Source organism: Salmo salar, chromosome ssa25 (genome assembly GCF_905237065.1).
Source record: "Salmo salar chromosome ssa25, Ssal_v3.1, whole genome shotgun sequence".
Classification (NCBI taxonomy): domain Eukaryota; kingdom Metazoa; phylum Chordata; class Actinopteri; order Salmoniformes; family Salmonidae; genus Salmo; species Salmo salar.
Window position 1 is genome coordinate 11205501 of NC_059466.1, and position 21278 is coordinate 11226778.

The 21278-nt window shown below is 40.4% G+C and overlaps 2 protein-coding genes across 3 annotated transcripts; both read right to left on the reverse strand.

Moving 5' to 3' along the window:
• Window positions 1-2947: 2947 nt before the first annotated feature.
• Window positions 2948-7077, reverse strand: LOC106586155 (protein FEV). 2 transcript variants are annotated; one of them, XM_045707549.1, is made up of 5 exons: window positions 6905-7077; window positions 5217-5239; window positions 4750-4874; window positions 4199-4270; window positions 2948-3751 (listed from the first exon to the last, which is right to left on the reverse strand). In XM_045707549.1, exons 3-5 carry the CDS (start codon window positions 4796-4798, stop codon window positions 3213-3215), a joined length of 660 nt encoding a protein of 219 aa, XP_045563505.1. In that variant the 5' UTR covers window positions 4799-4874; window positions 5217-5239; window positions 6905-7077; the 3' UTR covers window positions 2948-3212. The 2 variants fall into 2 exon arrangements, with proteins under 2 accessions (XP_045563505.1, XP_014028534.1); XM_014173059.2 differs by having other exon boundaries at window positions 4750-4803; window positions 6905-7076.
• Window positions 7078-12266: 5189 nt separating this feature from the next.
• LOC106586156 (beta-crystallin A2) lies at window positions 12267-15091 on the reverse strand. Its single transcript, XM_014173060.2, has 5 exons — window positions 14975-15091; window positions 14490-14676; window positions 13471-13612; window positions 13080-13222; window positions 12267-12505 (listed from the first exon to the last, which is right to left on the reverse strand). Exons 2-5 carry the CDS (start codon window positions 14645-14647, stop codon window positions 12358-12360), a joined length of 591 nt encoding a protein of 196 aa, XP_014028535.1. The 5' UTR covers window positions 14648-14676; window positions 14975-15091; the 3' UTR covers window positions 12267-12357.
• Window positions 15092-21278: the final 6187 nt, after the last annotated feature.

Genomic DNA, 21278 nt, shown 5'->3' on the forward strand with positions numbered 1-21278 from the left:
TCTGGCTCTCAAACCACTTGCCTGACAACACTGCATGTCTGAATGTAGGTTAAGGTTTAGGTTACATAAGAGCTTACCACAAGTAATCCTTTACCAGATAGATACAGGCAATCTGACATGGATGGGTGCATGTATACCATCAATTTAGATTTTTTTAAATTCACTGCTGTGTTTGTAGAATATTCATCTAGGCTAACTGGGATTAGGAATACAGCATTTTCTGTTGTTTGAATATTGTTTTTTCTTTTGTAGGATTTTTTTTTTTTTACATAAATAATTGTATTTCATTTCTGCCTACTGAGTAGACTTTCTGTGTGTTCTAAATTGCATTCTATTCCCTACATAGTGCACCACGTTCGACTTTTCTGTGTCCCAAATGGCATCCAATTCCTCATATAGTGCACTACGTGGGCCAGGTCAAAAGTAGTGGACTATGTTGGAAATAGGGTACCATTTGGAAAGGAGGCAATCCCCCTGGTTAATGAGGCTGTTGTTTTTTAGACTGGAGTGGGCTGGGGGTCTGTATAGTAAGCCTATGTCCCAATGTAGTGCACTACTTTTGACCAGGACCCATAGAGCTCTGGTCAATAATAGTGCCATACATAGGTATTAGGGTGCCTTTTGGGACACAACCTAAGTATGAGATGTCATCCACAGCAATGAAGCTGAAAACAAATTTAAACTTGGACAAAACGTTTCTCCATCAAAACAGAATAGCACATGGAACAGCGGCTCATCTTTTTTAAATGTAGATGAACCAATTGCCCATCATATCCTTATAGGACACATCACTGCACTCTATACTCCTCTGTAAACTTCTCATCTTTGTATACCGGTTGCAAGACCCACTGGTTGATGCTTATTTATAAAACCCTCTTGGGCCTCACTCCCCCCCTATCTGAGATATCTACTGCAGCTCTCATCCTCCACATACAGCACATATTCTACCAGTCACATTCTGTTAAAGGTCCCCAAAGCACACACATCCCTGGGTCGCTCGTCTTTTCATTTCGCTGCAGCTAGCGACTGGAACGAGCTGCAACAAACACTCAAACTGGACAGTTTAATCTCAATCTCTTCATTCAAAGACTCAATCACGGACACTCTTACTGACAGTTGTGGCTGCTTTGCATGATGTATTGTTGTCTCTACCTTCTTGCCCTTTGTGCTGTTGTCTGTGCCCAATAATGTTTGTACCATGTTTTGTGCTGCTACCATGTTGTGCTGCTGCCATGTTGTGTTGCTCCCATGCTGTGTTGTCATGTTGTGTTGGTACCATGTTGTGTTGTCATGTGTTGCTGCCATGCTGTGTTGTTGTCTAGTGGTTAGAGCGAAAGGTTGCTGGATCGAATCTGTCGTTCTGCCCCTGAACAAGGCAGTTAACCCACTGTTCCCCAGTTGGCCGTCATTGTAAATAAGAATTTGTTCTTAACTGACTTGCCTAGTTAAATAAAGGTTCAATAAAATAAAAAATGAATCATGCAAACAGTACACCTGTTATATGCAGAGACGTAGCGCCCCCGTGTGGCTGGAAACAATGTAGGCCTTATCTACAATATGTTATCAGATCATCAACCCACACTGAAAGAGAAAAATGTATTGCGCAAAATGATCTGCAAATTCTGAGGATGGTGATGGTTTTATACAACATGGTTGTATGTTTTCATACTTTATGTGATAATTCGGCAAAATTAAATGTAGGCCTATATAAAATAACATCACGCAATTTCATGCATGATATCAACTGGCATTTTTAGCCTACAATTTCAAAGAAATAACTTCGAAAAGGTTTAAAATTATAATTAAATAATCTATTGCTTTTTTTAATGCATAAAATGTCCAAATAAAACGTATAAAAGGAAAAAACAAACGTGGTTGTTGTCAAAACTAAAGGAGATACCTGCACTGTATCGTAGACTGCCTGTGTATGTCTAAAGTAGACTTAAAGGCCCAGTGCAGTCAAAAACGTGATTTTCATGTGTTTTATACATACACACATTAACTGGCTTTCCTAGTTAAATCAAGGTTAAAATAAAAATAAATACATTCCTATTGGTCTATTAACTAATTTAGCGAATATATAGGTTTATATATATATATATATATATATATATATATATATATATATATTCTACACTATGAGGTTGGAATGTTACTGTTAAATTGTGAAAATTAGGATAATGCCCTTTTAGTGTAAGAGCTGTTTGAAAAGACCACCTGAAATTTCAGCCTGTTTGGTGGGATAGAGTTTTGGCCTACGTTGTGACATCACCAGACGCTATTTGAGTTAATCGACCAATAGGAATGTACTTATTTTTATTTTAACCTTTATTTAACTAGGCAAGCCAGTTAAGAACAAATTCTTATTTACAATAACGGCCAAACCCGGGCGACGCTGGGCCAATTGTGCGCCGCCCTATGGGACTCCCAATCCCAGCCGGTTGTGATACAGCCTGGAATCAAACCAGGGTCTGCAATGAAAGAGAGTTCAAAACCTCTCTGCCAATAAAATTAAATTTTCTGTTTTCCCCTCCCCACTCAGACCACTTCCAGACAGTGCTAACAAAATTCTTGCTTGAGAAATTGCTCATTGCTATTTTTTTCTTTTTGACCATTTTAATTGATAACAAAGACAGTAAGGTACTTAATAGTTACCCAGAAATTATTTGATATTGAGATAAACACGTCTGCATTGGAACTTTAAAATAACGAAGGCTATTTAAAGTGGGAGTCATCAGGGAATATATTGGCGACGACATGTCTTTATCTCCATAATGTTTTTAGATCGGCACTAATAATCCTACTTTAAAATTAGTGCACTGCAAGCCGATCTGAGATCAATTCAGTATTTATATGTTTCATTTATAGCCACATGATGGCGCTAAAAGCCCAGGCAATTTCAGAGGTGTAGGCACCAGTGTCCTGTCGAATCAAAGACAACAAAAAATTGTCAAGAAAAGGGTTCTTAATCTGGATTTAGTCTAAAATACATAGCCTATCTGAAAACGCATGTTATTACATTTGAAACATTCCACAAAATGTTTAATGAATTGCGCCTTGGCATATTCAGTTAGGATAAGACAATGTCTTTGGTTCACAAGATAACATTTCGAAAGGAAAAATCATAATTAGGCCTAATCCAAAAAGGCACGCCTTAAACTACATCAGTCATCGAGAATTATGATTAGGCCTCATTGGTGGATTAATAGTAGTTAATTGTAGTGGTTATTGATGTTATTCAGGTTGTTGATGTTGTTGACACAGTTGATGTGCGAAGCGGACACAGCACCAAATGGTCCCGGGGGTTGGAGGTTGTGACTGTGGTAGAGAGTGGCTGGCGAACCCGGCCAATAGGAGAATCCGGACGGACCAACGCCTGGACCAACAAGGCTTAGCTTGGAAATCCCTGAAAAGGGAATAGGGGCAAAATTACTCTGGAATTTATAAAGAGCTTGCTCTGTTGTTGAGGGTTGACACACCTGGGCCAAGCCGTGAAAGTCGAACTTGTAAGCATATCGCTTCCCATGGACCTTTGTCATGATGTTTTTGTCATAGTAGTAGCGCAATGCGCGGCTGAGTTTGTCATAATTCATGTTGGGCTTGCTTTTGCGCTCGCCCCATCGCCGGGCCACCTCATCTGGGTCAATTAGCTTGAATTCTCCGTTCGTCCCTTCCCAGGTAATGCAGGACATGTTGGCGCTGTCTGACAGGAGTTCGAGGAGAAACTGCCATAGTTGAATCTGTCCACTACCTATTCAAAATAACACATTATACAGATTTGTGAAGGGGGGAAAAAGGGGGAAAGAAACATTTATTTGATAGGCAATCTGGAAAACAAATGTCACTTGGTTTCCGAAAGAAATGGCCAATTACGCATAGAATAAACATGTTGATACACTATCCGTTGGACAACAATGTCGTCAATGTCTATGTCTTGCAAAAACCAAATCACGAAAGAAAAGTATTTGTCTAAAACCCATGCCTCTCGGACAAACAACACAATCATGAAGAAAAAAAAGGGCTCTTTGGGGTTCTTTCAGCTGAGTAATGATCTCTAATCAAATCAATAATAGTGCTCCTATGGACTCTAAAATATTCAAAGTAATATATAATAATATATAAATGTAATACAAATGTTCTAAACGCGTACAGGGGGTTGGAATGCATATAATAAATCAACATTTCAAAATGTTCTTACCTTTTTGCGCTCCTGTATTTATGGGACTCCAGGGTCCACTTTTGCTTTCTTTCAACAGATTTTCTGTTGGATCTGCAAAATAAATAGAACGGTCATTAACACAAATAAATGTGTTAGTAAAAAAAAAGATTAGTATAAAATCTAATCTAAAATAAATATTAATTGCAAAGGTATATGTTTAAAACACAATTCACATTTGGATTATTCTATAGGCTATAACTTTATTCCTTGTGGAAATACTTCCGTTCAGATTGAACATATTATAAAATCATTTAAAAGCTATGATTCTATCTTATAATCGAGTCTCTCTAACTAATGCTCTGTTTTCTCATATTTGTGGTTTCTTCGTCCACGCTTCACAACCGAAGCCAGGAAACGCGTTCAGGAAAGAGGATATCCGATTTCCGACAAAAGAGGAGACGGGTTTCAGATTGAAAAGGCAGAGCAAACGCTAGCTGGAAGCAGCATCACTACCCGAGGACAAAATACTATTTTCCCTCGCCTGAATATAAAGCTATGATATTGATCATTTCACGTACAAAAGCACTAACCTGAGAGATACATGTTAAACATAAGGTTTCCTCCGCAGTTCTGTTTCATTGTAGCTGTTGTTCAAGAAAGGGTTGGATTTCATTCGGGCAAAGATTTGTATTAAACTTTATCTTATAACTGTGATCTGGAATAAATGTGAGACAGATTGAAGTTTCCAGGCAACTGTCACAAACCCCATCTCTGAGACAATATTCAGACAGCAATTTCCTCTGGTGCATTGCTTTAATTAAAATAGCAATTTACCTCTGTCATCCCTCCCCGGTCTACACAATAAAAAGAAGCAGAGAAATTCGCTCTTATCAATCCACCATCAGGGTTTAATAAAGTTTCCGCGTTAAGATCAGAGTTTCTATGGAGAATTTAAGTGTATGACATGGAAGCCAGTTCAGATCCTCTCTCTTTTCCGCCTCTTTACCTCTTCGCAAACACAAAGGCCTATTTCATGTTGGAAAAAAATAATATTTACCTTAAAAACATGCCTCAATGCACCTGGGAAAACAAGAACATTTTATCCACGACCTTCTGTTTATAGGTATAAGGCTGTATACAATCGTCTTGTAATGAGGTTGTGGATTTAAAACCATGTCTTATAGGCTATGATGTTTATTGATGTAAAGCCATGACAGAACAATTCACTATTAATTAAAAGCAATCCTTCCAAGTCATTGTCCTCACAAATCCCCATCCACAAAAAAAATCATGAATAATAGCATAATAATAACAACAATAGGCCTAATAATAATAACAATAATAATAATGATAAACAATAATAATACAAAGACTGCCTGCCTCTATTGTAAGCCTAAGGAATATGAAGAAGATACATTGTGGGTAGATCAAATCAAATCAAATTGTATTTGTCACATGCACCGAATACAACAGGTGTAGACCTTTGTAGCCCTTAACTACCAATGCAGTTCAAGAAATAGAGTTAAGAAAATATTTACAGAATAAACTCAAGTAAAAAAAGAAAATAACAAAAATGAACATAATTAGCACAAGGAAATGACATAACATTAACGAGGCTATATACAGGGGCTACGGGTAAAGAGTCAATGTGCGGGTATACATGTGCTGGGGTACATAACATTATTGAGATTAGCTGTGAAAATATTCAGTGAGTAAGTGCATTAAAAAGGCAATGACAGTCAAACAGTATTTAAGGCAAAAAAAACGTTATTAGTTGGCATATACCATGGACATGCGAAATGTACAGCAAATTGTATATTTTGCATATGCCTGCATTCTAAAAGGTTTTCCACTGCTTACACTAACTCAATAGTAGGCCTTTTGGGATTTCTAATCACAACACATGGCAATAATTAAACAGACATAATAAACATTACATTTTCGATCACAATACACATTATGGGTCGAGTCCAAACTTGATAATGCCTATCTTACGCGTGCATAATTGCATTTTGCGTAAATCCTTATGCATTAATTCAAATGAAATATTTTGACGAAAATTCCTTTACAGTTACCCGCGCGGAGGTCAAGTTATGATTCGTTTCCCGGTAGGGCGATAACAGGAGCAAACGATATGAGACCTGAGAGCATGTGACTGCTAAGCAAGGCTAGGCCTATATGACTCTTGGAGTCGGCTATCACTCCACATCCCCACCACGCCACTCCCTCTCCACCAGTTATGCCGCTGCCGCTGTGTTCTGAAGAGTGGTCTCTGGCGTCCCAGACTTGCTTTAGCTGCCTGAGTCTTTAAACAGGTCGCAGGCAACTTAAAACAAGCCTCGAATGCTAGGTCATTTCTGAAAGATTTGAATGAAATATTATTGGTCCATTCAGGCGTCTATAGGCTACTAGAAGTTCTGGTTTAAGTTTTGGTGTCCTCTATCGTTTTTGCAGTTTCACCTTAACATTTGCCCATTATTAAAACAAAGGATATAAAACAGTTCAGGTCGAATCATAATTTGACACCTGCGTGGGTAAATCGGAATAACGTCAACGGTTGTAACGGGAGTTACGCGCGCAAATCTCAAATTAGGATTTCAACCTTCAATAACACTCAATATTAGGCGTGCTGACTTTAACATAATCCCATAGAAATACATTTAGAAGTCTATATAGCTGATCACAAAATGAGCACATCCTATTTTTGCAAATATTAGACCAATGGGGAGTATCCAAGTGTCTTACCTCCTGCATTTCAAATACTTCCCACCTGGTTCACAGGCACAGAGAGTGTTAGGCTTCCTAAAATATGTTTTTACCTTCTCTTATTGTTGGACTGACCTTTTATTCAGGATTTGAAACACAAACCAACAGTGGCCTACCCTATTCTCCTCACCACCCGAAACGCCTGGCCAGCTCCTTTTCGCTGTGCAGCCGTTTTAATCAGTCTGAACAGAAATGTGTATTTGAGAAAGGTGTGTGTATAGTTGAACATTTATTAAAAGATCCTGGACTGGGTGTGGGACTCTGTGAGACGACTTGGCAAACAGAGGATTCAAAGCAACGGATTCAAAGCAGGATGTAACAAGTGTTGCTTGAAAAGTGATCATGTTCAAGAAAACATGTATATATTATCCAACCACAACGTGGCAGACTTATTAGCAGCATCATGCAATGGCAGTCTCAACGATACATAATAGGCCTATACCTATTTCTATAGTTTATTTGTTGGTAAATGAGTTTGTCATGGCCATAGTAACTAGTAACACTGGCAGGTCAGCACCTTGGACAGCTCACATGGTCTGGCAGCACGTTGTCTCGCCTTGGGCCAGGTTCAGAGAGTAGCAAGTCATTTCAGAGTAGGCTTTAGACTACAGACATAAGCTCTGCCTTCCAGGGCCGTACATTTACAGTTGAGAGTTAGAATAGTAGAATACACAAAGTGCAATTTCGAAACTTGGTTTTTGCATTAGCAGTTTCTCTCTTGATATGCCTCACTGACAGTCACTCAATTAGCATATGCCAGTTAAAACATTTTTGGATTGGTAAATTAGTCTAGTTAGTCTAGCCACCTATCTAAACTTGCATGCCAAATTACTGACCAGGCATGCAGGGCGGGCCCTTACCTCCAGGGAGCCCCCTACTTATTTTGTTAGTCACTCTCACTCAGATTTCATATTAACATGGCATGGCGAAATGTGTAGAATGTCAGGAAATTGGCTTTAAAACTGCAAAAAATGTCTCCATCCCATGTCAAAATGTGTAGAATTGCAGGAAATAAGCTGCAAAACTGCAACAAGAAAAAAGTTCTGTAAAGCAAATGTATTTTTTAACCTTTCGTTAATAAAATACCTTTTCTGCTAACAGATCCCTCTGTACATATTAAATTCCAGTTTTTAATCCCGGTGCTGAGCTAATGTGGGTTAATGTGTAGTGGCTAATTGTATAGCCAATAGGCTATGTGTTTGTAGATCAACTGAGGTGAATGAACCTATAGCAACCAATATGATAATGGCTGTAGTAACATTTTCTTGTTTTTGCTCTTTTCCGGACCTCACTAAAACATGGCAATGGCCCTGCTGCCTTCGTTCATTGATATGTTTGTGGTTGAGTGCTACATACGTTGTTATTTCAAGGCATAAATACATATTGACAGCTTTAGGATAGATACGCATTGTCTTACGTCAGATAGCGCAACGATTCCACCAGCACTGATTGAGGGTTCACACTAGATGGGCCACCAGCGAAGACAAAATTGGCTATATCATAAAAATGTATGAAAAAAACATGTCACTTTTTGGTCTTAATTGAAGATTAGGGTTAGGCATAAGGTTAGTGTGGTTAAGTTTAGGGTTAAGTTAGGTTTCAAATCAGATTTTAAGAAGAGAAATAGCTGGCCCAGATATTTGAGTGGTGAGACTAAGCAACTGAATGTAGATGAAAGTCGAGAAGAGAAGTTGGGGAGATGTAAGTCAGACACTAATGTGGTTTTCCAACAGCAAGGCTCAGCTCAACATGACAGTGTTGCCAGTGTTGCAAAAGTTGCATGTTCGAGCGGATCACTTTTGTCAAGTCATCGTTGGTCACCGCCTTCCAAAGGGTTGCATTATGGGGATAAAAATTGTCAGACTTGCACCTACATGACAACGGCATGGGATTCAAACTGTAGAACCCAGTTCCTACATTGGAATATAAAAATTGATTTTATCAAACAATGCTGCATTTTAAATCTGGGACCCTCAGGATGACAAATCAGAGCAAAATTTATGAATGTAAGTATATTATTTACCTTCAGAGGTGAATGTATCATACCAGTTGCCGTGATAAAAGTATTTTCCTGTTGTGCACTCTCCTCAAACAATAGAATTATATTTTTTCACTGTAATAGGTACTGTAAATTGGAAACTGCAGTTAGATTAACAAGAATTTAAGCTTTCTGCCCATATAAGACATGTCTATGTCCTGGAAAGTTGGCCATTACTTACAATGTCATTCTAGTCACATTAGCGCACGTTAGCAACAACCGTGCCGATTTAGGGACACCGATCCCGTAGAGGTTTAAAACGTATTTTCTTCTCACCCATCTACACACAATGCCCCAAAATACGAAGTGAAAACATGTTTTTAGAAATGTTTGCAAATGTATTGAAAATTAAATACAGTAATATCGCATTTACATAAGTATTCACACACCTGCGTCAATACTTTATAAAAACACATTTGGCAGCGATTACAGCTGTAAGTCTTTCTGGGTAAGTCTCTAAGAGCTTTCCACAACTGGATTGTGCAACATTTGCCCATTATTCAAAAATTGTTGTTGATCATTGCTAGACAACCGTTTTCAGATCTTGCCATAGATTTTGAAGTAGATTTAAGTCAAAACTGTAACTCGGCCGCCACTCAGGAACATACACTGTCTTCTTGGTAAGCAACTCCAGTGTAGATTTGGCCTTGTGTTTTAGGTTATTGTCCTGCTGAAAGCTGAATTCATCTCCCAGTCTCTGCTGGAAAGCAGACTGAGCCAGGTTTTCCTCTAGGATTTTGCTTGTGCTTAGCTCCATTCCAGTTTTTTTTATTCTGAAAGAATCCGTAGTCTTTAACGATTACAAGCATACCCATAACATGATGCAGCCATGCTTGTGCTTAGCTCCATTCCAGTTTTTTTTATTCTGAAAGAATCCGTAGTCTTTAACGATTACAAGCATACCCATAACATGATGCAGCCACCACTATGCTTGAAAATATAGAGAGTGGTACTCAGTAATGTGTTGTATTGGATTTGCCCCAAACATAAGACTTTGTATTCTGGACAAAAAGTTCACTGCTTTGCCACATTATTTTGCAGTATTACTTCAGTGCCTTGTTGCAAACAGGATGCATGTTTAGGAATAGTTTTATTCTGTACAGGCTTCCTTCTTTTCACTCTGTCAATTAGATTAGCATTGTGGAGTAACTACAATGTTGTTGATCCATCCTCAATTTTCTCCTATCACAGCCATTAAACTCTGTAACTGTTTTAAAGTTACTATTAGCCTCATGGTGAAATCCCTGAGGGGTTTCCTTCATCTCCGGCAACTGAGTTAGGAAGGATGCCTGTGTCTTTGTAGTGACTGGGTGTATTGATACACAATCCAAAGTGTAATTAATAATGTCTGCTTTTTCTTTGCGAGGCATTGGAAAATCTCCCTGGTATTTTTGGTTGAATCTGTGTTTGAAATTCAGGGAATCTGAGGGACCTTACAAATAATTGTATGTGTGAGGTACAGAGATGAGGTAGTCATTAAACAATAATGTTACACACTATTACTGCACACAGAGTGAGTCCATGCAACTTATTATGTGACTTGTTATGCAAATTTCCACTCCTGAACTTATTTAAGATTTCCATAACAACGGGGTTGAATACTTATTGACTGAAGACACTTCAACTTTTCATTTGAAAATTATTTGTAAACATTTCTAAAAACATAATTCCCACTTTGACATTATGGGGTATTGTGTGTAGGTTAGTGAGTGATTTGGGCTTGGAGACATGCTTATCAACATTATAAACATTTAAAAAAACGTTTATAAACAACGGCAACACTACCATGTTGCACGACCCTCGCGCTTCGTCTCTTCTTCTCTGACCGGACTGAAACAGGAACCAACTGTGCTACAGCGGATACAAATGAAAGGGAGCCTATTAGAGACCTCTCTAATCAATTCATTGTACACTATAGGAGGTTGGTGGCACCTTAATTCGGGAGGACGGGCACGTGTTAATGAGCTGGAGCTGAATAAGTGGTAAATTATCAACAACATTAAACACATGTTTTCCATGTGTTTGATGCCATTCCATTCGCTCAGTTCCAGCCATTATTATGAGCCGTCCTCCCCTCAGCAGCCTCCACTGTCACATGTTATGTTTTCAGTTTGTATGTGTGTGATACAGGGGTATTGAAATATATATTTTTAAAGAAACAATAGTAGCCATGTTAGCACTGCCATGTTAATCTGAGTCTTGCTCTTGAAAAATCACCACTGTCTGACTTTTGGCTGTCGCAGATGCCCCTCCCCCGAGTTCACTCAAGGACTCTCTCTTACAGTCAGCTTCTTTCGTCCGTCTGCGTTTGGTAGTGCAGCATTTACGTTGATATGAGCTTCGCCGAGCAGCGCAGAGCTGTCGTGAAGGAAGTTGACAAGGACGTGAGTTTGTGTTTATACAGGACCTCCCGCCCGTACCTACCGTCAACCAATCATGTCAATGAGGAGCTACAGGAGCCCACGGCATTGTTACACAATTTAAGAGCATTAAACATTTTTTAAAAAGTCAAACATTAATTGGCTGTTAGCCTTACTGCTCGAACACATCCAGTGGTCGTCGCACCCAATGGTCGTGTTACTCTGGTCAGACGTTGCTGCCGTATGCCAGATCTTACAAGGCCTGGATAGGTATTTTACCTATCAGCTGAGCACACCGTATGTTATAGCAATCTGGTTCCTGACTTCACGGTCGATGACGTGGCGCGCAACCATTGGTTGATGGATGCAACATCTGAGCAGGGGAACACGACCAACGTTAGATACATAGATGGGGAGATAGAGTACAGGGATATAGTAGAGAAAGTGAAGGGAATTCGGAGAATGAAACCGCTGTCTCCAGGGGCATACTCGTGGCCTTTGTTGTTGATTTCATTTCGTAAAATTGGATCGCTCTTTTGATTGATGCCACAGTAAAAGGTAGTGGATCTATCGAATCCCCCAGTGAAGTCAATTTAGCTCCCAAACCCTCTTATGTTAGGCTTCATGGTAGGCAACTACACAACACAACATGGTGGAAACAATAGTGATCTTGTGCTCATGTTTATTGGAAATATGATAACACCCTGACAGGAACAATATACATCATATCCTAACAGACAGGTGGTATTTACCCTGGGTTATGTATTGATGAAATGGTCATATCATAAAATGCCTTTGTGGTTTACTTCTGTTGGAGTATAGAAATAGCCACTTTGGCGATGGGTTGTTAAGAATCTACCACAGGCTGTTGAACAGATAGCTCTGTGTCCTGATCGAGAAAAGGCAGTACAACAAAAAGGAATTGGAATTGCCACAAGCACTGTTTCCGTAGTTTGAATAAAGCCTTTATTGCCTATTTTAATACATGGCATGGTCGGTACATGGTAGCCGCTGGAGGATAGGGTCAAGTGGACTTAGTGCTGGATTCTGCGGATAGACTGGACCTGGTTGGTGTGAGCCTGAGTGCTGTACTCGTTGTAGTGTCTGTACTCTCCCTGGTGTCTGTCTCTCTCCAGGATGTACTGGTAACCACGGTAACCGGGGAACTGATAGGCCACCCACCTGTAAAGAGAAGGGCATGTGTTAGTCAGTTGATCATTGTTCTCTCTATGACCAAAATACTGATGCGGCTGCTTTGTAGATAATATGTGCCACGATGCAGTCCTGTGCTGTTATAAAATCTACAAAACCAATCGTCTTGGAAAGTAATGGGTGACTGAGGAACTTCTTGTTATTATGTGGAGAAATGATGTCCTTGTCAATGTGTTACGAATCAATAGCCTGGGGCCCCACATTTTGGTTTTTGCCCTACCACTACACAGCTGATTCAAATAATCAAAGCTTGGAACGAGATTGGGAAACCCTGCCCTAAAGTGTTTATGAAGGCATATCGGATGCTGAGATAATGGGATACTGGTAATCCCTGTAAATAGCCATGTTATTTTTCCTCCTTATTGTTATTCATTATTCACTGTGTATTTATTCCTCATGTCACTATTTCTATTTTTAATTGACATTTTATCTTCAACTCTGCATTGTTGGAAAAGGACCTGTAAGTAAGTGTTTCACTGTTAGTCTACACCTGTTGTTTTACGACACATGTGACAAACACAACTTGATTTGATTTGAGACTCACGCTCCGGAGTTGACTTTAATTGAGGGAACCTCCTTGCTACACCAGCCCATAGCCTGTAGAGAGGGGTAGTCATCACACATCTCGAACTTGCGTCCCTGGAAGTCTTCACACTCGTACAGAGTCACTTTACTGTCACTGTGGTTCTGTTGACAGAGATGAGAGCCTTGAATCGTTTCATATATGGTTTCATTAATTGGGGGGGGTCAAAAACAGACAGATTTGAGAGTTGTGGTATGATGGTGTGATGATACGATATAAATACTAGAATCATGTGTGGATCTAGTAGCCTTCAATACAACATTAGTATTCCTGTGCTTCATTCCTAAATGTGCTTCAGATTGTAGGCTTTTTTTCCCTCTTGAAATGACATATTTCTGTGGGAGGAACTTACAGCGCACTTGATAGGTCTAAAGGAAAGCATGTGCTCGGTTCTGTAACTACTGTTTCCGCTCCAAGCCTCGTAACGGGGGTAGTCTCCCTTCTCAAGGATAAACTGCTGGCCCTGGAACTCAGGGTACTCATAACCCAACCAGCTAAAACACAGGCAGGGAGAGAGAAAAAGAGAGAGGGAACGAGAACGAGAGAAAACAGAGCATCAGGTTAGTTAACAAAAGTGCAACGCCCCATGGCAGCGAGATCTTTGTTGATTAGAGGACAAAGGGCCAAAGCAAACACCACATGCTGCGCATATGGACCATTATCAGATCATCAGTCAGCTGCTGCAACAGAACACTAGGCAGGCAGCTGGGACTCAATGGAGATTACATCTGTAGCTTGACTTTGACTGACTGTCAGAAACAAAACAACAAGCTACATTTCAGGCTAATAACTCACACCAATCGGTGATCTCTCCTAGTGTTCAGCTATAACATTTGGTCCATAACAATGTAAAAAAAGCATGCGGAAATTAAATTGCAAAGAAATTTGCCAAAATCATCGAATCGAAAATAACAGTCATTATAAGATTCCATATTTTACAGTCAGACCGTCAAGTGTTAAGGGACATGATAATGATAATGAAATGTTGCATTGTCATACATTGTAGTATCACAACAAATGGAATTACACAGCTTTGATTTGAGGGCCGGTTCACAACAGTGCGGTACAAATGCGATGTATAATATAATATTCAAGTATACATTAGCTTCTGAGAGGAACTAGGTCTAGAAATGAATGTTATATGGAATACATGTCTCACTTCTCACTCACACACAACTAGAATCAATTACCTGAAAAACCTAAAAAACATTTGTTGACCGAACAAGCTCCATGGGTCTAATGTAGTACTACTACTACTCTGTCGTAGTAATGTAGTACTACTACTACTCTGTCGTAGTAATGAAGTACTACTCTGCTAATAATGTGGTACAGATCCTCGGCTGTAGCCTAGTAGGGTAGAAATCCACTTACGGTCCGTTCTCGACCTTGATGGAGCGGATCTTGTGGAATCCCCTATCCATGATGTTCTGACACTCCAGCAGGAACTCACAACGCTTGCCCTGGAAGTTCTCCTCCTCCCAGACAGTGATCTTGAACTGGCCCATCTGCTCCATCTGCTGAGTGTTCATGGTTGCTATTTCCACCGTGGGGTTGCTCTCTACCAAACGGGGACAAGGAAGACCAGAGGTGAGGAAACTAGGCTAAAATGGAGTGCTTCACTGGGTGCTCTGGTTTCTCTACATGAAAGTGAACATTGATTCTGGAGCAAAGACCAAGAGCGTACTACCATTTTGTTTTTCTCAAAGGAGTTGAGCTCTCAGTTTGCACTGGGGAAATATCCGATACAAATATGAGATATATATCTCCCATATTGGATGTCATCAATCCCCTTTCTTGGTACACCAATGCACAGAAATCAGATGTTCACGTTCTACCTAGGTAGTGTGAATACTTACAGAGAGTACTGAGGTGGGACAGATCCAGAGTAACAATATCGAGTCCTAGGCCCCCACTTCTGTTTTTATACTACCAAGCCCCTCATTTAATGCCGCTTTCGTACAAGCCTTGCATACTCAGCAGCGGCAAACTGAATGCGCGCATTAGTCCACACCATTGTGGAGGCTCCCGAGGCCCATTGTGAGAGGCTTAGATCCACTGACTCATCAAAATGGCACCCAGGGACTGTGCCTGCCTGACGGCCGGCCACAATAGCAACACACTGACACGACAGTTTAATTGGAAATTGGGGACTATGGCAGCATTCTGGGAGATTACCCCAGAGGTAGGTACAAGGGCACCAATGCTTCCCTCAGTCCACAAGTATGGCTGACTCTACCTCTACCCCTGCCTCTGCACAGCACCCACCCAACAAGGCATCACTGTCGTCTTTCATAGGATTCAACATGGGAAGACAGACAGATTTGCTTATCATTTATTCATATTCTTTAATGTTGGATCGTGTTTGTACTTCATGAGGTTGAAAAGAAAGCTTTTGAAGTGTATAACCTTTGTAATACCTGTTGTTTTTCCCATGCTAAATCTATTCTGATATGAACTGAAAGAGATCACGAGAAAACATTCTGACATGTTTCTAGCAGCACTCGTTTCTCAGCCATTTACAGTGTTGTTTTTAATGTTCAGTGCTTGTCAGTTACTGAATTGTGAATGGGTCCGAATTGTTCCTGTGCCTCTGTGAGGCTAATGAATGCAAAGTGGAATGTGGATGAATGTGTATCATTTTTTTTTAAAAAGGCACTTTGATGTTGCAACTTTACTTTATGTTCTGGATTGTCAGTATAATAACACAAATGGAACCTAGTGATGGAAGTCAATTGGAATAGTACTTGTCTGTAGTGACATCTTGTGGCATAACAGTTCATTACAGTGACTGGTGATAATACCCGTTTTTGTTTGAATGAAGATACATTCGACGTGAAGCAACATATCACAGAAACATATGGTTCCGGTCAGGTTAGGTTATACTAGATATGCTTTTACATTAGCGATGTGGTGCCTGCTTTAGTCTTTGTTTGTGTCCCAAAAGACACCAATTCCTTATGTTTGACCAGAGCCCATATGGTGCACTACTTTTGACCAGCGCCCTGGACAAAGGTCGTGCACTATGTAGGGAACAGGGTGACATTTGGGATGCATCCCGATATTGTATTTGCTGCTGGAAATCTACAAATGATCAGACTTCAGACTTGGATGGTTCCTCTGCAATGTGTTATTATTGTATTTACACCCTTTTTTGCTGTCTCTGTGTGTGGCCATACGTGTGCCTATATGCTTCATTGCTTGTGTGTACAGCGGTCCCTTTGAGTGGGCTGGTTCCATTGTTCTGTCTTACCTGTGTGGCCTTGTTTGGCTTGGGGCAGGTGGACAATGAGACACGGTGACAGAGCTCTAGTCGCCCAGCTGCTGGTCTTTGATCCCCCATTGGATAGATTAGATTTGTCACCTCGTCAGCTGACGCCTCATTTCACTGGGAAATGTAGCTCTCCCTATTTGCATCTGACAACATAGGCCCATAGTAGCCTACAGCTTCATAGCTCAACACTCTACTTTGAATCTTTATCTTCTCTGCAGTGGTAGTACAGTAGGCTCGTTGATTCTTCTGAACTGGTTACATGGGTCTCTGAAAGAGGGATATTGCTCATTAAGTATGGAAATATCGTTTGTAGCATTTGTACATTTATACATGGTCAGTATGTTGTGAAATATGAACTGATCAGATGCATTTGACATTTTAGTCATTTAGCAGATGCTCTTATCCAGAGTGAATTACAGTTAGTGGATTCATTTTTTCTAAGAAATAACTTATTTGTGTCTGATAAAAACAGACACAACACAAAGAAATGTCGGTAACACTTTCCATGATACATACCCAGATAATGCCTACAAGTGCATTAGTAATGCCTTCTAATACACTTTCATACACTTATAGTGACTCACTATAAGATATCATCATTGCTCATAAGTAGTTCTAACATCCTTATAGTACATTGCTGTAATGCATTATAAGCCCAGAGACCACACCTCAACAGGTTGAGTATTTTATTTAGCAATGTTAGCAATGTTTGCACTTCTGAGTAGCCTAACCTGCAAACAGCTGGCTGGGGTGCAGGCTGGAAGAACCAGTCAGCCAGGCAGCAACTAGAGCAAACAACATTGTTTGAATATCCGTTTTTTTTTTTTCTCCCTCCCCGCATTTTCTCGTATCCGTTCATTGTATCTTACACTGTTTGGGAATAAACCATAGAGTGATAAGAGATGAACCAGGATAGAGACAACTTCATTTACATCAATACCCCTCCATGGGACAACATGCGTATGTGTGATAACTGTGTGGATTAAGTGAGGCAGACTGTTTCTCAGGATCCAGTTTCTCCATGGTAACAGAGCCAGCCAGCCCAGTCAGGGAGGTTGCATAAGCATTGATGTATCGTCAGGAAGTGATGCTGTTATTGCTCTGGAAGACAGACATGTTGTTTTATCATCACGCTCTGTTTTTATTCCCAAATTCATAGCTTCAAGTAGCCCTTCAAATGCTTTTTGTATTTATTTGATTTGTATTTATACAGGGAGGCAACATTGACACAGATCTCTTCAAGCAAACAACATACAAAAATGCAATGCATGTAGTGTTTAAGAGAAGTCTGCTAGTTACATATTTGAACCAAGTACACATCCATACATATCCTGAGATCACATGGTAAGTCAGGCTTATTTAACTTGGAGATGTCTGCTTTACATACACTACATGATACTCGTCGAACATCTCATTCCAAAATCATGGGCATTGACATGCAGTTGGTCCCCCCTTTGCTGCTATAACAGCCTTCACTTTTCTGGAAAGGCTTTCCACTAGATTTTGGAACATTGCTGCGGGGACTTGCTTCAATTCAGCCACAAGCGCATTAGTGAGGTCGGGCACTGATGTTGGGCAATTAGGCCTGGCTCGCAGTCGGCGTTCCAATTCATCCCAAAGGTGTTCGATGGGGTGGAGGTCAGGGCTCTGTGCAGGCCAGTCATGTTCTGCCACACCGATCTCGACAAACCATTTCTGTATGGACCTCGCTTTGTGCACGTGGTTATTGTCATGCTGTAACAGGAAAGGGCCTTCCCCAAACTGTTGCCACAAATTTGGAAGCACGGAATCGTCTAGAATGTCATTGTATGCTGTACAGTTACGATTTCTCTTCACTGTAACTAATGTGCCTAGCCCCAACCATGAAAAACAGCCCCAGACCTTTATTCCTCCTCCACCAAACTTTATAGTTGGCACTTTGCATTGGGGCAGGTAGCTTTCTCCTGGCATCCGCCAAACCCAGATTCGTCCATCGGACTGCCAGATGGTGAAGCGTGATTCATCACTCCAGAGAACGCGTTTCCACTGCTCCAGAATACAATGGCGGCTAACTTTACACCAGTTCAGCCGACGCTTGTCATTGCGCATGGTGATCTTAGGCTTGTGTGCGGCTGCTCGGCCATGGAAACCCATTTCATGAACCACCCGACGAACAGTTCTTGTGCTGACGTTGTTTCCAGAGGCAGTTTGGAACTCAGTAGTGAGTGTTGCAACCGAAGACAGACGGTTTTTACGAGCTTCAGCATTCGGCGGTCCCATTCTGTGAGCTTGTGTGGCCTACCACTTCGTGCCTGAGCCGTTGTTGCTCCTAGACGTTTCCACTTCGCAATAAGCTCTAGCAGGGCAGAAATTTGAAGAACTGACTTGTTGGAAAGGTGCAGTGGTGATTTTAGCATGTAAATCTTGGTGGGACAAAAAAAAAGCAATGTGGGATGTTTTCCAGCAAAGCCACTACACAACACAACACTAAACAATACATTAACTGCACTATAACAGTGACAAATGGTGCCCACAAACTGTTAGGGCCTACATAAAGCTGTCCCAACAGTAGAGTCCCATCAGCAGTCCCAACACCTTACCACTGCTACACCTGGCTATCAGCGGAGCCTTGTCTGGCAGCAAAACAGTTCATTCAGCCTCTTTTACTGCCTTTTAAAAAAACATAGCTGATATGGCTGACTTGCTTAAACAAACGTAGTTTCTACTGACAATTGAGATGTACAAATTATGGCATAGAGTACGACAAGCGTATAAGAAGCAACCCGTTGTTTCGATTAAGACATTAGTAGGATGGACGTAGTCAATATAACTATTTGTTCAGCACTTTTGAAATGTACATCGACAGAATTCAGAACATGGGCCATTCTTACAGTGTTCTCCCTGTACACCAAGTCAGAACCGTAGGATAAATAAAGGGGGCATATAAGCAGACAATGAAAGCTCTTACAATATTCGATGACTACATTCCTGAAAAACAGGTTATAGGCTACATGTGCACCATCAAGTCAGAACAGTAGGTGAACTTAAGAGGTGAAAATAGACCAGATTATTAAGGTGAGGCACATGGGCTACTAACAGTTTACTACACAACATACACTTAGTATCACTTTCTTAGCTACAGTATACATATCTCCCTGGCATATTAAGGAATTTATGCAGCAGCATACAAGACATTTTTGGATTCTGTGCTCACTTGAACAGGAAGGTGGCGTCCTTCGTGGGCAAATTTTGTCATCAAACTTTGTCATCAAAGTCTGTCATTCTTTGTATTTATGGTGCTTTCAAGACAACTGGGAACTAAAAAAAAATATGTTGAATCATGATGACATCAGTGTTCTTCAGGTCGTAGCTCTAGAAAGAGGCCAGAGTTCCCGATTTGCAATTCCGAGTTGGATGAAAATTCAAAATGTATTTTCCCACTTGTAGCTCGTTTTTCCCGAGTTCCCAGTTGTCTTGAACTCACTAAAGTCAGATTTTTCAGTTCAGAGTTAACAGTTGTTTTGAACGCGGTAAAAATCATGCTTCATTGACAGTATTGCCAATGTTGTATGTTTTTAGTTTTACACTAGGAAAAGAGACCCTTAATCTCAGACTTTGGATCACACAGCCACAGCCACACCACTGAATAGCAGGCTAATGATTGCTTTGTAACGCTTGCAGTTAGCCACTGATTCCTTCCAAACCACTCATTGTTGAATTTGCGATTTCCAACTTGTGTAATGTTTATGTCCGATGGCCAATGAGCACCGATACGTTTTATCTATAATTTCTCTTCATTATTTCTCTTCATATACCAAGGATTAAAAATGATTTTGCCAGTAGATTGTCGACTTGATTCATGATGATGACTGCTATCTAAGATTTTGAAAGTATGATGTTGACATGATCAGTCCAATCAAAGCTACTGTAGATATAACGTGATTTGACGTCATTTTATCTGTGGCCAATGACCTTAAGCCTCCTTGGATGAGCACTTCTAATGTAACTCTTTGGCAGCACCCAAGAGGCTAGAATTTTCGAGGTCTACCCTTAGACTTGGCGGTAGTGTCCCCATGAATGACAGAACACTGAGCCAATCACGGCACAACGCTCTATATTTTCTGCTGGCTTGCCCCATCACCACAGAAAGCACTGAGCTAGTCTGAAACACCTGCATTTTGAAGCTGCCTTACTCAAGAAAACAAAAAAGAGATCATGCTTGTATGAGGCTTTATTAACTAAATGATATATGTTTTTTTTTACATTGTTTACAAACTGATATGTGACACGTATTAATGCCAAAATAACATGCAAAACAGGCAAGCCCAAAATATATATTTTTTATTTAAAAACAATTGTTGCAAAAAATGTGGGCCACCTGCCCTGAATGACTGGTCGCCACTGCAATATTGGCATCCTATGACGGTGCCACATTGAAAGTTACTGAGCTCTTCAGGAAGGCAATTCTACTGCAAACATTTGTCTATGGAGATTGCATGGCGGTGTGCTCGATTTTGAACACCTGTCAGCAACAGGTGTGGCTGAAATAGCCGAATCAACTAATTTGAAGGGGTGTCCACATACTTTTGTATCTATAGTGTGCCTGATCAGACACTGATTTCACCATGTGCAAATATTCAGTAGTAGCACCTTTCTTCAGAATCTTGCCTTGAGAAGACACAACTCATTAGTTGATAAGCGACACATACAACACACTTTTGTCTAACGTGAATCGGCAATTTCTCTTTTTGCTTTTTTTTGTTGTTAAACTAAACTCAGTTCCAGTAATGGCTATAAGGTTGTAAATGGACAGGTCTTGTTTTCTGCATCAATGTGAGTTGGTACCATTTGAATAGTCAGTGAGTAAGCAGACAAAGACCACCACCAAATGTTCTGCTCCCTGTGTGTGT

Excerpts from the sequence above, each read along its gene's own strand:
- LOC106586156 (XM_014173060.2), bottom strand. The coding sequence starts at position 14,647 with ATGAACACTCAGCAGATGGAGCAGATGGGCCAGTTCAAGATCACTGTC. Across the intron at positions 13,613-14,489 it reads ATCAAGGTCGAGAACGGACC|CTGGTTGGGTTATGAGTACC; the intron begins GTAAGTGGATTT and ends CCTGTGTTTTAG. Across the intron at positions 12,506-13,079 it reads ATTAAAGTCAACTCCGGAGC|GTGGGTGGCCTATCAGTTCC; the intron begins GTGAGTCTCAAA and ends TTCTCTTTACAG.
- LOC106586155 (XM_045707549.1), bottom strand. The coding sequence starts at position 4,798 with ATGAAACAGAACTGCGGAGGAAACCTTATGTTTAACATGTATCTCTCA. Across the intron at positions 4,271-4,749 it reads GTTTAACATGTATCTCTCAG|ATCCAACAGAAAATCTGTTG; the intron begins GTTAGTGCTTTT and ends TTTATTTTGCAG. Across the intron at positions 3,752-4,198 it reads AAATACAGGAGCGCAAAAAG|GTAGTGGACAGATTCAACTA; the intron begins GTAAGAACATTT and ends TATTTTGAATAG.